Here is a 13,928-nt window from a genome sequence, read left to right as displayed (position 1 = left end):
CGTCTAGGTCCGAGAGCGATCCGCGTGGTCTCGACGTCAATCTCCTCGGTGACGGATGCTTCGACCTCCTCGGTGACGGATGCTTCGACGTTGACCTCCTTGGTGACAAATGCTTTCGACGGCGAGTGCCTCGGCGGCGACTTCCTCGTAGGCGACGTCGACCTCCTCGACAGCGATCAGCTGCTATGATGTTCAGTTGGAGAATGACTGCGTTTTACCAGCGTCAAGCGCCACAGTGTCCGGGCCGATGTTGATACTTGTGCCACTTTCGACGTCGGCGGTGTCTTTGATGTCGTCATAGGTCCTCTCGGAGGCGGGCTGTTCTGTCGACATTGATATGTTGACATCGAGCGACTGCCTCCCGCCGTCGTAGGCGAGCCAGAATTGGACTGACTACAGGATGGTGCCGACGTCAGCCTGTGATGGGACTTCGTACCTGAAGTTGTTCGCTTCGCCGGCGAATTGAGCCTCGTCGTCGACTTCAACGGTGAAGGGGAGGCACAAGGGTACTTTCTACGCCGATCTGTCCCCCGAAGGTGTATGAGACCGGTGTTTTCTCTTCTCACCCTTGTCCTAGCACTCCAACCTTTTTTGAGAGGAGGGCTTCTTCAAGAGATGTTCTTCTCAGCCACTTGCTGATTCCTTTCCTCTCTCCTGCATAGCATGCAGTTAGATTTTTCCCCCTTTATCTAAGGGTTCTTCTAGAAAAATGTCTGCAGTGGTAGCACTCATCTGATATATATATATATTTATGTATATATGTAAATATGTATATAGGTATATATATATATATATATTCAATGAAAAAACCATAGGTTTCACACATGTTATAGTTAGCTGGAAATTTTACTGATAAAAAACCAATGAAATTCCCCCGTTATAGTTACTGTAGGCAACTATAACTCACGCGACCGTAATCCTCTGCTGATGCTAATACTGTATTTAGACACTTATTTGCCCATGTCTTCTTCCATTAAATTTTAGCTGTACATATTTTACAAATTTTTTTTTTTCATAAAGACACATATGTCATCACCAGAGGATTACGGTCGCGTGAGTTATAGTTGCCTACAGTAACTATAACGGGGGAATTTCATTGGTTTTTTATCAGTAAAATTTCCAGCTAACTATAACATGTGTGAAACCTATGGTTTTTTCATTGAATTAGCAAGGTTTTTTAAATGCTAATTCCTAACTATAACGTGTGTGAAACCTATGGTTTTTTCAGTGAATTTGTACGGTTTTTTAAATGCTAAGTTACTTTACGCCATTCGTGGCGTGCACGCCCACTTAACGCAGTTCGTTCCGTGCGCGCACGGTGCGCTTCGCGCACCGTGCGCGCACAGTGAGCACGCGGTGCGCTTCGCGCACCGCGCGCCCACTTTACGCAGTTAGTGCCGTACACGCAAGGTGGGCACGCAGTGCGCTACGCGCACCGCGTGCCCACGTTACGCACCGTGCGCACATGGAGGACATATTATGCGCTTCCTTGTGATAGGTAATCTGTTAAATTTAATTTGTAAGTGATGACAATAATATGCCATGCACAGAGAGTGTTTTTTTTTTTTAATTAAAATTTTTAGCGTAAGCGCACCGTACGCGTACGGTAAGCGTAATCGGCGAAATTTTCAAAAAATAAAAATTTACCGTTTTTGGCCTTGGGGGATCTTTGAGGACTTAACTAACATGGCTATGTGCATGGGCGCTGTCTAAACAGCCCCTTTATATGTTTTTTGCCTTTGTTTACAGCCCCCCCCCCTCAGAGTGCGAGAGAGAAAATGGCGGCCGCCGCTTCCTGGTTTCGGCCGATTCGAATGTTTACTAAGATCTAACAGCCAATCAGAATCGCGCTTGCGCACGCCACCGTACGCGTACGGTAAGCTTACGGTAAGCGTACCGTAAGCTGGCTCAGATATATATATTGATTTAAAGGCTATTTTCTCAGAATCTACTGAACAGATTTACACCAAACCTACAAAAGGCACTTCCTTGACCTGAGGACTACCTCTCTGCCAAATTTCTAGTAATTCTGTTTAGCCGTTCGGGCTGTAGCCCTGTCTAAAGGTCCTATGGAAAAATGCATGGGAAAAACGCGTTTTGGGACCCCCCTTTTATCTCAGCCCCCGCTTGACGAATCCCCCCGAGACTTTCAGGGTAGGAGCGGAGCGTAGCGACCCACCTATTTTGAGAAATTCGCGAGGATTCGTCGACCGGCGCCAAAGTTATTCAAAATAGAATGTTGCGGATTTCCTATGGAAACAGGGTCCTAACTATAACTACCTACTGGCGACCGCCAGTAGGTAATATATATATATGTATGTGTATGCGTATAATTTGTTATTGCTCCGGGGTCCCTGCACGTGGGCGGGACTATTCAGTGCTTATGACTATTTATGAGTATCCCCTGGAAGAGAAGCACAGTTACTACTTTCATACAACACAGTACGTGAACACAGACATGTTTTTGGGACAAAACTCGTAACAATGGTTCCTATGGGGAAAAAGAGTTTTAACGGTTTACAGGTAAGTAAAGGACTTACAAGTATGAGTTTTGGGTGTTAGGACCAAGATTCCCCATGGTCCAGGTGGGCACTCCAATTGCACCACCAGCGGCACTAGGGTGGCTGGGTGCACAGTGCAGGATGCCAATGCCAACCGATGGGGCTAGAGAGCACCTAGGTTTGGGGCTGCTCACGGACAGGCCACTCGGTCTCTGGATCCAAGCTCCTAGGGTTAAGGTCAGGGCAAAGGAGGTCCCAGGTCAGCACCAAGTCCACACTACCATCAGCGCAGGTGTGGATGGGTGCATTAGGAGCGGTCGGGAGCCCAATGCAATCCTATAGAGGTTGCCGGTTTGGGAGTTTGGCTGCAGGATCGATCCAGAAAGTCTTCCGGGAGAAACCAACAGCTGAGCAGGTACATTGAAGGGCTCAGGAACGTAGGTGCACCTTGTGTCCTTTTGAGGTTAGATTTCACCTAACCGGACCACTCGAGGTTGGAGGGGTCTCCCTGAAGAGGCTGAGTTTTGGGACTACCTGGAGGGGTCATCCCATGGTGAACTCGGACTCTGGAGCACCTTGCTGGGACCGGTGGGTCACTTGGACTTGGGCCAAAAGCGCCGGGTGCATTGGTGGTTCCAGGCGCCGGGTTTCTTCATCCTTAGTAGGCTCGGAGCTTTTCTTTGTAGTTTATTTTGAACAGCTGCTGTTCACAGGCGATCCGGTCTTTGTTGAAGGCAGTCAGTCCTCCCAGGGTTCTGGAGGTCAATGGCTGCAGGAGAAGTCGACCCGTTGGCGTAGGATCTCTGGAAACTGCAGACAGGCCTGTAGGGCTGGGGCCAAGTCAATTCTTCTCTGTAGTCTCCTCTGCTGTGCGACTTCTGTTCTTCCTCTTCATAGGTTGCATGAATCTGCCTTCTGGGCTCAGAGCTTCCCCCTAAATACTGCATTTAGGGGACATTTTAGGCGTCTTGAGGTCAGTAGCCAATAGACTCCTGACCTTAGGGTGACTACTCCCTTAATGTGCTCACCCCACATGGGGGAGTGGGCACAATCACTAACCCTGATTGGAGGGGTCCCCCCATTTTCAAGATGGCGGGGACTGAGAGATGTGCTTCACCTCGCCTCCCCCACCTGAGCGGTGGAGTTGGTAAAGGTGGGCACACCTCCCTTTCTAGCTAGATTTTTCTACTGGTTCTCATGCCCAAAGTGGGGGGCAGAACCAGTTGGAGCTAGTTGCTGACAGCAGCAAAAGGCTAGGGTAGCTAACAAAGGCGGCAGGCCTTTGAAGCTCCCTCTTCTGGGACCCTGCCCATCCTGGGAAGGAACATAATATAAACAATGGTTCAAAAGGGAAACAATTACTTTCAATTGAAATAGATCAAACAGCAAAAATCAAAAAGAATCAAAAAACACAGCATTGGTAAATCAACCAAATAAGCAATATTAAGCAATGAATTATAATTCAAAAAACAACAATTTATTCCTTGTATTTTCAATTGGATATCAACTCATTTGGATATAGACAAAAAATGAAAAGGCTGTATATACAATATTTCGAAAAAACGACGCACTGACAAAGTGAATAAAGTGACTAAGTGTAGTTGTGAAAGTGTAAGTATTTACAGTATATGCACGTGATTATCAATAAAATCAAAGTATCCTCAAAATACAGAATTTACAAAAAACTTTTTGTTGTAAAGAGTCCTCAACTTCGTTATGAATATAGAATAAACCTTGTAAGACACATGTCCTATCTTTTTATGTTGTATACAAGGAATTCCAATTGGTAAGGGACTGTAGAACCGTCAACGTTTCGACCCTATATCAACCAGTCGTTGTAAATAGTCATATTGGGTCTTCTTCAGGACACAGGAGGTGTATAACAGCCTAAATTGTAATCAAAGCGTAAAAAGACAAAAAAAAAAAAAGACTCACTAATTAGATTAAGACGAATCTGCCTTACAGTCAAGATTTTCTACGATCCTGGTAGTTACTTCGGATTGATATCGAGTGGCAACTGCGACTTTTGGGTGAACATCTGTCCCATCACCTACAATTTAGGCTGTTATACACCTCCTGTGTCCTGAAGAAGACCCGATATGACTATTTACAACGACTGGTTGATATAGGGTCGAAACGTTGACGGTTCTACAGTCCCTTACCAATTGGAATTCCTTGTATACAACATAAAAAGATAGGACATGTGTCTTACAAGGTTTATTCTATATTCATAACGAAGTTGAGGACTCTTTACAACAAAAAGTTTTTTGTAAATTCTGTATTTTGTGTATACTTTGATTTTATTGATAATCACGTGCATATACTGTAAATACTTACACTTTCACAACTACACTTAGTCACTTTATTCACTTTGTCACTGCATCGTTTTTTCGAAATATTGTATATACAGCCCTTTCATTTTTTGTCTATATCCAAATGAGTTGATATCCAATTGAAAATACAAGGAATAAATTGTTGTTTTTTGAATTATAATTCATTGCTTAATATTGATTATTTGGTTGATTTACCAATGCTGTGTTTTTTGATTCTTTTTGATTTTTGCTGTTTGATCTATTTCAATTGAAAGTAATTGTTTCCCTTTGGAACCATTGTTTATATTATGTTGACGAGGCCCAGGTTCCTTGGGTTATAGGGTTACCCCTGTTAATTTAACTCTAATCCTGGGAAGGAAGGCACAATACCTCTGCCCAGGATGGGCTTTGTTACTGGACCCAGAGAGCGGAGCATTTCTACCTAGGGGTACAGAAAACTGTCTGGTGGTGGAAGATGGCAGGTAGCCATTCAGGAACTACACCAGGGCTGGTAATTTCTCAGCGGGAATCTCTAAGATGCCCTCTGAGTGCATTTTACATTAAATCCAACACTGGCTGGGTTTAATCTGCTGAGAAGTTTGCTACCAAACTTCCCAGTTTTCAGTGAAGCAATTATGAAGCTGTGGAGTTTGTAATGGCCAATGCCCAGACCATATGCTTTTTATGCCTTCACTGCCCTTACAATGTCTAAGAATAGACTTAGACACTGTAGGGGTACAGTGCTCATGCAACGGTACCCTCACCTGTGGTCTAGTGCACCCTGCTAGATGGAAGACCTACCTATCCCACTGACAGTGGATGGCAGGAATGGCACACAGAGATTTGTGCCATGTCGACTCTTCACTTTTCTTTACACTAAAACATGCAGCCTGCAATGGCAGTGTGTAGGTGTTTACAGTGCAGGTCTCTAAACGTGGCACAATAGATCCTGCAGCCCTTATAGACCTTCCCTGATCACGGTACCATGGTACCTTTTACAAAGGGCTTACCCGTGGCCAGAGATGTGCCAATTGTGGGTATAAAGGTACATTTTAGGGAAAGAACACAGGCCCTGGGAGCCTGATTGGCAAGGACCCCGGGCACATCAAGTCAAAGTGCATCAGAAATCTGGAAAAAAGTGTGGGGGTACTGCAACAGAAACTCACTTTCCTACATGGTTGGGATCAGAATCAAAGAGGTGACAGGCTAAAGCAAAAAAACAGGCAGGGAGTAGGTACGTAAGAAAATGGAAAAGAAGTCGCCCACTGCCCCTTTAGCATCTTGTATGACGCAAAGCCTTTGACAATCAACTGCCAAACTCCATTGAATTAATTTTTTTTTAACATTGGTACTTGTTGGTGACGTGTTATCAGTAAACAGATCACACATTCTCAAAATCCTGTTACAGCTCATCAGTTCTCCATGTAAATCACATAATTCAACTACTCTATGCTACAGGCTTTAAATTTGAGCAACATTGTGTACTAGCAGTGACGGCATTTATTTGTGTACCTGTGGTCACAGTGTTGCTGTTCCGGCCTGCAGCTACTAGTGCTCCATCACCTGTTGAGAATCAACATGAAAGCAGAAAGGTGACTGCTGTAATGATTTCTAAATGTATCTACTAAATTGTACACCTGCAATGGAAGCGTTGGTCATAGACATAAAAACACCCAAGTAGTAGGGATGGTTAATGAGATGCAGCACGTTGACAAAGCTTTAACCTGAGAGTCATAAAGCAATAGGAGGGCAATAGGTTAATAAAGTGAGACCAGTCCAGAGGGAAGTCCAGCCTAATTTATTCCAAGAACTACTGGAAGAGGTCATTAATCCCATGGCAATCACTGCTGGCCTTGTGGCCCTTGTTCTCTTTAATGAGGGTCCCTCACGTCACCTCCGTGGGGATGGATAGGCATCCACGCTCTCCCCTGCATGCTGTGCCGTCCGGATGTGCACATTAACGCACTGAGGCACCAGCAAAAGGACCAATAACACCTGACATTGCATGACACCAACTTCTGTGCAAGTCTAAGGGCACAGCACTCCCTCCATCCTTGGAAATCGGGTTCCACCTGTGTCCTTTCTCATCACCTTGCCTTAGCAGACTCTCTGTGGTGTCCTAACAGGCTCCACCAACTTCCTGCCAGGCCTAGATTCTCCTTTACATCTTCAGTTGTGGTCTCTGCTAATGAGATGGTGTGTGATCAGAATTTACATAGGGACGCTGCCTGTCGGTGGCTGGAAGCAGCCCAGTAGGGTTCTTTCATCCCCAAGCTTAAAGGCCTCCAAGAGAAGTCATCTCTATGGCAGGTCCGTGTTCCATATTAAGGCTTTTGGGTTGATGCTCTAAATCCCAAGTCTGGCCGCTCTGTTGTTCCTCATAAAAACACTTGTGAACCCTTTGAATGGTCTCTCACCATCATGAACTCACCCTCTCCCCCTTTGGTGCACATGAGATTGGTCTATGCTCAGGCTGTGGGCACTCCCTCACTCCTATGGTATTCTAGAAACAACAGTGTCAAAGTCGAGGCAGACTATGTAACCTGTGCTAGGGCAGAAGACTGACTGCAGACTGACCGTACTGCTACATCTGCAATGGAGCCTGAAATTTGGTGTCCACACATGAAAGTTTGCTTACAGCGGAGACATTCCCAGAACAAAGACAGAAGCTTGTACGCTGGAGAACCCTTTAACAAAACCTGAAGAGGGGCCCTTAGGAAACTTCCTTTAGAATAATGAATAGTGACTTGTGACAGGGTGCGGTGGCGGGAAATGGTACCTGGCGCTGTGTCCTTGGTGACAAAGTTGTTTATGAATTGATTGTTTCTGAAAATCTATCTTTCAGGATGACAAACTTCTCATATATGTCCTATTATGGAAATAATTCCTGAAGCAGCTGTGATTTACGGGGGCTTCGGAAGCCATTCAACTAGTCTTTGTACTGTAGAGGATCATGTTGGTGTGTTTCCCTACACAGTCAGGAGAGAAGGTGAAACTAACAGGAGGAAGAGACGGATCCCACAAAGGGTGTTTGTGTGCCTGGTTGCAGCCAAGCTCTTCTTTGATGCGCTAGAGGGAATCACGCTTTGCAAACTGCCTGGAAAATGCTTTTCCTTGGAAACCCAGACCTGAGGCCATAGTTCCTAATTTTGCATTGTTGTATATATTCCTACAATCTGTACCTTATTCCTAACTCTTACACTAAAATATAGTAAACTGCGCTCAAAGTAAAACTGATAAAGTTAGAGATGTTTGTGGCATGCCTTTTCTGGAAAGATGAGGAGATTTACTCTAGAAGCTAAGCTGCTTCCTCCTATAGCCGAAGACCAATGTTCTAATGACTGCTTCGATACTCATCCCAATCAGGTGTTCTCTTGTTGTAATGTTCTCTGTCAAATACTCCATTGGCCCCGGGAGCTACTAAAGCACTGTATCAAATACCAAAAGAAATGGACCGAGCTCCAAGGTGCAGCACTTCTCTGGAATTGCAGCGTCCACTGCTGCAAGCACTTAATTCTGGCAGAGGTTCTTTTAAGGCTAGGATAGAAGATGTTTGTCCATGAATGCCAGATCCATGGCAGGGTTTTAAGAACTCCATTTAAACTTCAAATTATTCCCATGAAAGTTTGGAATGATCGTTTCACATTGCTATCCTGAAAGTCCAACATAGGTTTTGCCCTTGTGCACATCAGTACTAAACTTCTTTTACGGTCCAGCTTACAAAGCAGCCTCACAACCAGGCCTACATGACAGATCAGATGTTATAGGGTGTTTCTTTAAAGCTGATTGTATGTATTGTTGGTGTTGTTTTGCTGTTGGCTGATGAGTGAGACATCTTTCGAAGGACCTAATCTAAACCACAGAAAATGTAATCCACCAAAATGTACAAATAGGGAATGTAGAAAATGTAATTTAAACCACAGAAAATATAATCCACCAAAATGTACAAATGGGGAACACAGAAAATTTAATTTAAGCCACGGAAAACTTAATCCACTAGAATTTGCAAATAGGGAAAGCAGAACATGTAAAGACTCAGGAAGTGATTAAAGTTAAGTTTTAGGTATAAATGTAGGGATATTGTTAGGATTTAGGGTTTAGAGTTATCTTTTGGATTAGGGTTTAGATTTAGAATGTACCTTTTCGGATCCTGCATAGAGTTAGGATTTAGTGTTAGATTTAGTAGGGAACGGTTTGGATGTTTACAATTAGGTGCATATTGTTTCAATGCTCTAAAGCAGGTAGAATACCATGTGCTTGTTTGTGTGTATTGCCTACATTGTTTTGCTGTTGTTGGTGATTGTCATGTTGGACTCTCTTCAGTTCAAAGGTAGCAAAAGCGTTCATCTTACGAAAGACTTCTTCCTCCATCATGAGCCCTGTGCTCATGCCGAGACCCCTTACCCACTTCGAGAAGTCAGCACCCAAATCCACCTGCCACCCGGAGAGTACATAGTGGTCCCCTACACCAAAGAAGCCAATAAAGAAGCAGACTTTGTCCTGCGGGTCTTCACAGAGAAACACTCCAACACAGAGTGAGTGAGATATCCTTAATTCCATTTGAGGTTCATTAATTTGAAATCTGCGTCTGGGTGACTCAGTAGTGGGGATATCAGTCGATTGTTCTTCATGTGCCAGATTTCTGATTCACAAATCTGGACAGCAATCCTCTTACAATAAATTAAATCACTCTTGTCGTGAGCAAACCTCTAAGGCTGATACTTGAGAGCTGATCTATAATTTACACCTCACCCAAGGTTTATTATGGTTCATCTATGGATGTTCAGAGGCTGATATTTGGTGGTTATTCGAAGGACGAGGCCTAATGCTGCTATTGGAGTATAAAGTGTCTGAAGCTGATGCCTAGTGACTAATCTGAGGTGTATATGCGCTTCGGTTGATCTCAGGTTGATGTCTGGTGGCTAATCTCAAGCCAATGGAAAGAAGATAGTTTGTAATTAAAGAAGACTCAGGTAGAGATGATTTTCATGCTTGGAAACTTGAGAAAGGAACAAAAAAAAGCAGAAAATGGCAGGTCTGAGTTGGCCAATGGTATCTAACCTGAATTCATATGAGCATATGTAATAATGTGGTGAATAGCCTGAGATGAGAGTTATGTTTGTCAGACATTGAAAAATAGGTGTCAAAAACTTCAAATGTGAGCTAAAAGCAGGAATATCCGTAATTTCTTGGGGCCACTGTTCTGACTGAATTTTTCTTTTGTATCATTAGAGAGCTGGATGATGAAGTCACGGTAAATCTTCAAGATGAGGTAAGAAAAGCATTTAGTCATTAATTAATTTGCACCAATGCATAGAAAAATCTAAAAATTTTATTAAAATAAGGTAGACCGCAATGCTGATTTTGTATATGTACAGCAGAAATATATAAACAAAAGGATTTGGGCCAAGGAAAGCATAACATCAACTGATATAAATTAATCCAATAACCTAAGATGAGGATCATTTGAATGCATTTCTCCAATTCACTGGAAATCTCATGACTGCTGCCTGTGCACCTTTATTATCCCATTTTACGAGGAATAACAGAGCACTTGCTCTTCTTGCCATGTATGCCATATGTTTTTTTTAATGTGTTTAGACGATCACGTCTAAATGAGTTGTGTTTTGACATGTGATGAATTTCGAGTGCCATAGAGGGCCAACAATTAATTTTCAAAACATCCGTATCTAAAATACTTGTATTTATCCAGTCGTGAAAGACAGAAATTCTCTTGTTTGCCAACAGCAAGTGGAATCCTTCTGGTGATTCTCCAGCTCTGAGTGCTTCAACTATTTAAAAATTATATAGAAGCACTTCTTCGTTCTTTTGCTCTCCAAGAGTTCCCTCATGACAATAGCAGCAGTCTGCATTGTGCACTAGTCTCCTCCAATACGCTAATAATTCGATTTTCAGAATGTTCCATACTTGTCCAGCGGTTTTTACTCTTTTTGTATACCACAATTTTCCAGGAGTGTGGCATTATTTCCTGTTTTTTAGGGATAATTTGGACACATCTATGTCCATCTCTGAGCTGACACTTCTACTTAGCGTTGGTGATTCTCGGCTTGGGATCTGGCTCAGAACGAGTTATGCATATGTTCTTGACAAACAGCAGGGCCGATTCACAGAAGCATATATGATTATGAAAAGAAGCACCCCCTGAGTACTATTATATGTACTTCTCCATACCTTTGTGAATTCAACTCAAAACATCCAACTCCCTATTAGTAAAAGTGAAGAGTGGGTACAGTCTATTATGTGTGCACTGCGTGAATGTGAACATTACCTGGATAGTCCAGTTTTAGATGTTTTGAGCCAATTCACAAAGTCGTGTGAGGATATGTAAAAAGAGTAATTTAGGAGTACTGCTTTACATACATACTGCTTTACATACTTCTACATGCCTTTGTGAATAGGCCCCTGGGAGTATGATCTCTAACCTCAAGCCATCTGTCACAATCTTTCTTGAAGGAAGCCCATCTGTGTCAGCTAAGATCTGATTTCAGCTTCTGAGACTAGTGCATATGTTTAAGTAACAACCATTGTGTCTAACACTCTCATTAGTGTTGTTGCCCCCCAGTTTGTCTTAGCAATAATCTAGAGGACGAGAGCGAACAGCCAGGGAAACCGTCTGGCAGTATCTCTTCCCCAAGCCCCTCAAAGAGTGTCCACAACCCTCAAGTCAAAATATGAGCAAGACGCCAGAGTGCACGACACAGCTCGGTTCTCATCTGACCAATTGATATTCCCACACAACAATCACAACCCAGAAACAACCAAAACAAATTCTCATCAAAGGCTGTAATGGGACAGGGAGACCTGGGTGCCGATTCACAGAACTAACTTAAGACAAAATCCTAAACTTACTACTTTTTGTATTCACAGAAGTTAGGATTTTGTCTTAAGACAAACTTAAGACAGACTTAAGACAGACTTAAGGCAGACTTAGGTTAGGATTTTGTCTTAAATTTGTCTTACGTTTGTCTTAAGTCTGTCTTAAGTCTGTCTTAAGTTTGTCTTAAGACAGACTTAAGACAAAATCCTAACTTCTGTGAATACCAAAAGTAGTAAGTTTAGGATTTTGTCTTAAGTTAGTTCTGTGAATCGGCACCCAGGTCTCCCTGTCCCATTACATCCTCCAACATGTAACATGTGGACAGGCACACATCGGCAAATAACATCTGCATGTCCAAATTGACAGGCGACGGTCGTAGCACAACCACCGCTAACAGAACGAGATGGAACCTCCATATGCGTCTGGAACATTAATGGCTTAGCCTCTAAAATGTATGATCAGGAGATTCTAAACTATCTGAAAACCTTTGACATAATCCTGCTTCAAGAGACCTGGGAAGACAAGCCCTTTGATTTGCAAGGTTACACCTCCCACTCACTTCCGGCGACCAAGGGATCTGCCTTTGGTCGCCGCTCGGGGGATTTACTGTTTCTAGCCTCAATAACTGAAATAGGAGAGTTTCTTCCTGTAACTATACATTTAACACCACCAAGCGGTATTCAGGCTGCAAAAGTAATGCTCATGCTTAATCAGCTCAAACAAGACATAATAATAATAATAATAATAATAATAAATGTTTATGTGCATCCTAAACAAAAATCAAAAGCAGCGGAGGAGCTGTTAACAGAGCTACAGAGAGTAATGGAAGAGGAGGCAACTGATCTCATCATCCTGACTGGCGACTTAAATTTGCAACTCTTAGGGTTTACTCAGGATGGCGATTCAACGCAGGACCTCTCAGGCACATGGGGTATCCCAATGCAAGGCCTAATAGAGATCATCAAGCCTTCAAGGACTGCGAAGAACTTACCCCGGGAATTGGAGCACTTAAATATGAGAGCTCTAAACGACCGGCTTAAAGACAACAATCTACCAGCAGCTACGTATCACTCGACTACAGCATCATCACACCTAGACTTCACCTTTACAACTCTGACTCTGTTTAATAAAATTGCTACCTTCAAGATTGGCAATAACGAATTTAGCGATCATCTGCCACAAAAGTCGGGTCTTCAAACAAGACCCTGCCAAATGCTAGAAACTAGCAACTCTATTGTGCTGGACGAAACCAGCAATCTTAAAAAAAGCCCTATACAGCCAAGGAAGTGTCAACTCACCCCATCCCTTGGAAAGCTGGGGAAAGTTTGTTACATCCCTAGGAGAAAAATACAGCAGTTGTTACTCCAATCGACGCATCAAAGAGCCCTGTCTCAAAAATATTAAAGCGAACCATAAACTGAATCTTAAAGGAACAACGCAAATCTCCAAATAATCAGAGTCTGCAAGGAACTCTACGCGAGGTAAAGACTTCATTAACCCCTTGTATGCGCACGACAGCCCCCGGCCGTCGTGCGTCACGGTGGGCGTGTGCGCACGACGGCCGGGAGCCATCGTAATCCCGCCCACCATTTATTTCTCCCGCACAGCGCGGGAAATAAACCCGCACCTAAGGGGTTAAAACGGAGGAAATGGGTAAACAAAAGAGCAAAGGAAAACAAATTATGGGCAAAACTTCTCCACAATGTAAACCAGAAAAAACAGCACCAAATTCTGGCAATCAGTAAACAAACTGCAACGGCCAAATCATCATGGCATAGACTGCAACATCACGGAAGCTACCTGGGTTGACTATCTTTTTAAACACTTCAACGATCAGGAACCAGAAACAGTCACTCCCCTGACCTCCTCGGGACACGTTTACATCAACAATTCAATAAGGGTAGGAACAAACCAGCACCACCCAAGTGATGTGGGCAGGGGACTACTCAACCCGACGAAGCTGGAGATGGCACTGCCACCAAGCCCACACTGCCTACTAAGTGCAGTAGATGAGCAAAAAGAACCCTAGGCCAAAGCAAAAAGGAAACAAATATCCAGAGGTAGACGGGCAAGAGCACCGGGCCCAAACAGCATACCACCAATGTTGTACAAACGGGATTCTGAATTTTGGGGCAACGCACTAGCCCCAGTTATAGGACATGCTCTATGAACTACAGCAATCCCAGAGTCATGGAGAGGCTCAATCATTAGCCATATTCACAAGCAAGGTGCGAGGTTTGCTCCAAACAATTACTGCCTGATAGCCCTCATAGATAC

The 13,928-nt window shown here is 43.5% G+C and overlaps 1 protein-coding gene across 2 annotated transcripts in view; it reads left to right on the top strand.

Moving 5' to 3' along the window:
- Positions 1-13,928, top strand: part of LOC146813822 (calpain-1 catalytic subunit-like) — a 652,425-nt gene that overhangs the window by 364,870 nt on the left and 273,627 nt on the right. For both annotated transcript variants that reach the window (XM_085610279.1, XM_085610278.1), the window contains 2 exons: positions 9,137-9,348; positions 10,046-10,085. In XM_085610279.1, coding sequence (XP_085466405.1) covers positions 9,137-9,348; positions 10,046-10,085 — 252 coding nt within the window. The remainder of the gene's footprint in view (positions 1-9,136; positions 9,349-10,045; positions 10,086-13,928) is intronic.

The sequence above is a fragment of the Triturus cristatus genome, chromosome 6 (assembly GCF_964204655.1).
Source record: "Triturus cristatus chromosome 6, aTriCri1.1, whole genome shotgun sequence".
Classification (NCBI taxonomy): domain Eukaryota; kingdom Metazoa; phylum Chordata; class Amphibia; order Caudata; family Salamandridae; genus Triturus; species Triturus cristatus.
The sequence above is the reverse complement of the archived record's forward strand: the minus strand, read 5'-3'. Positions and strand labels throughout refer to the sequence as shown.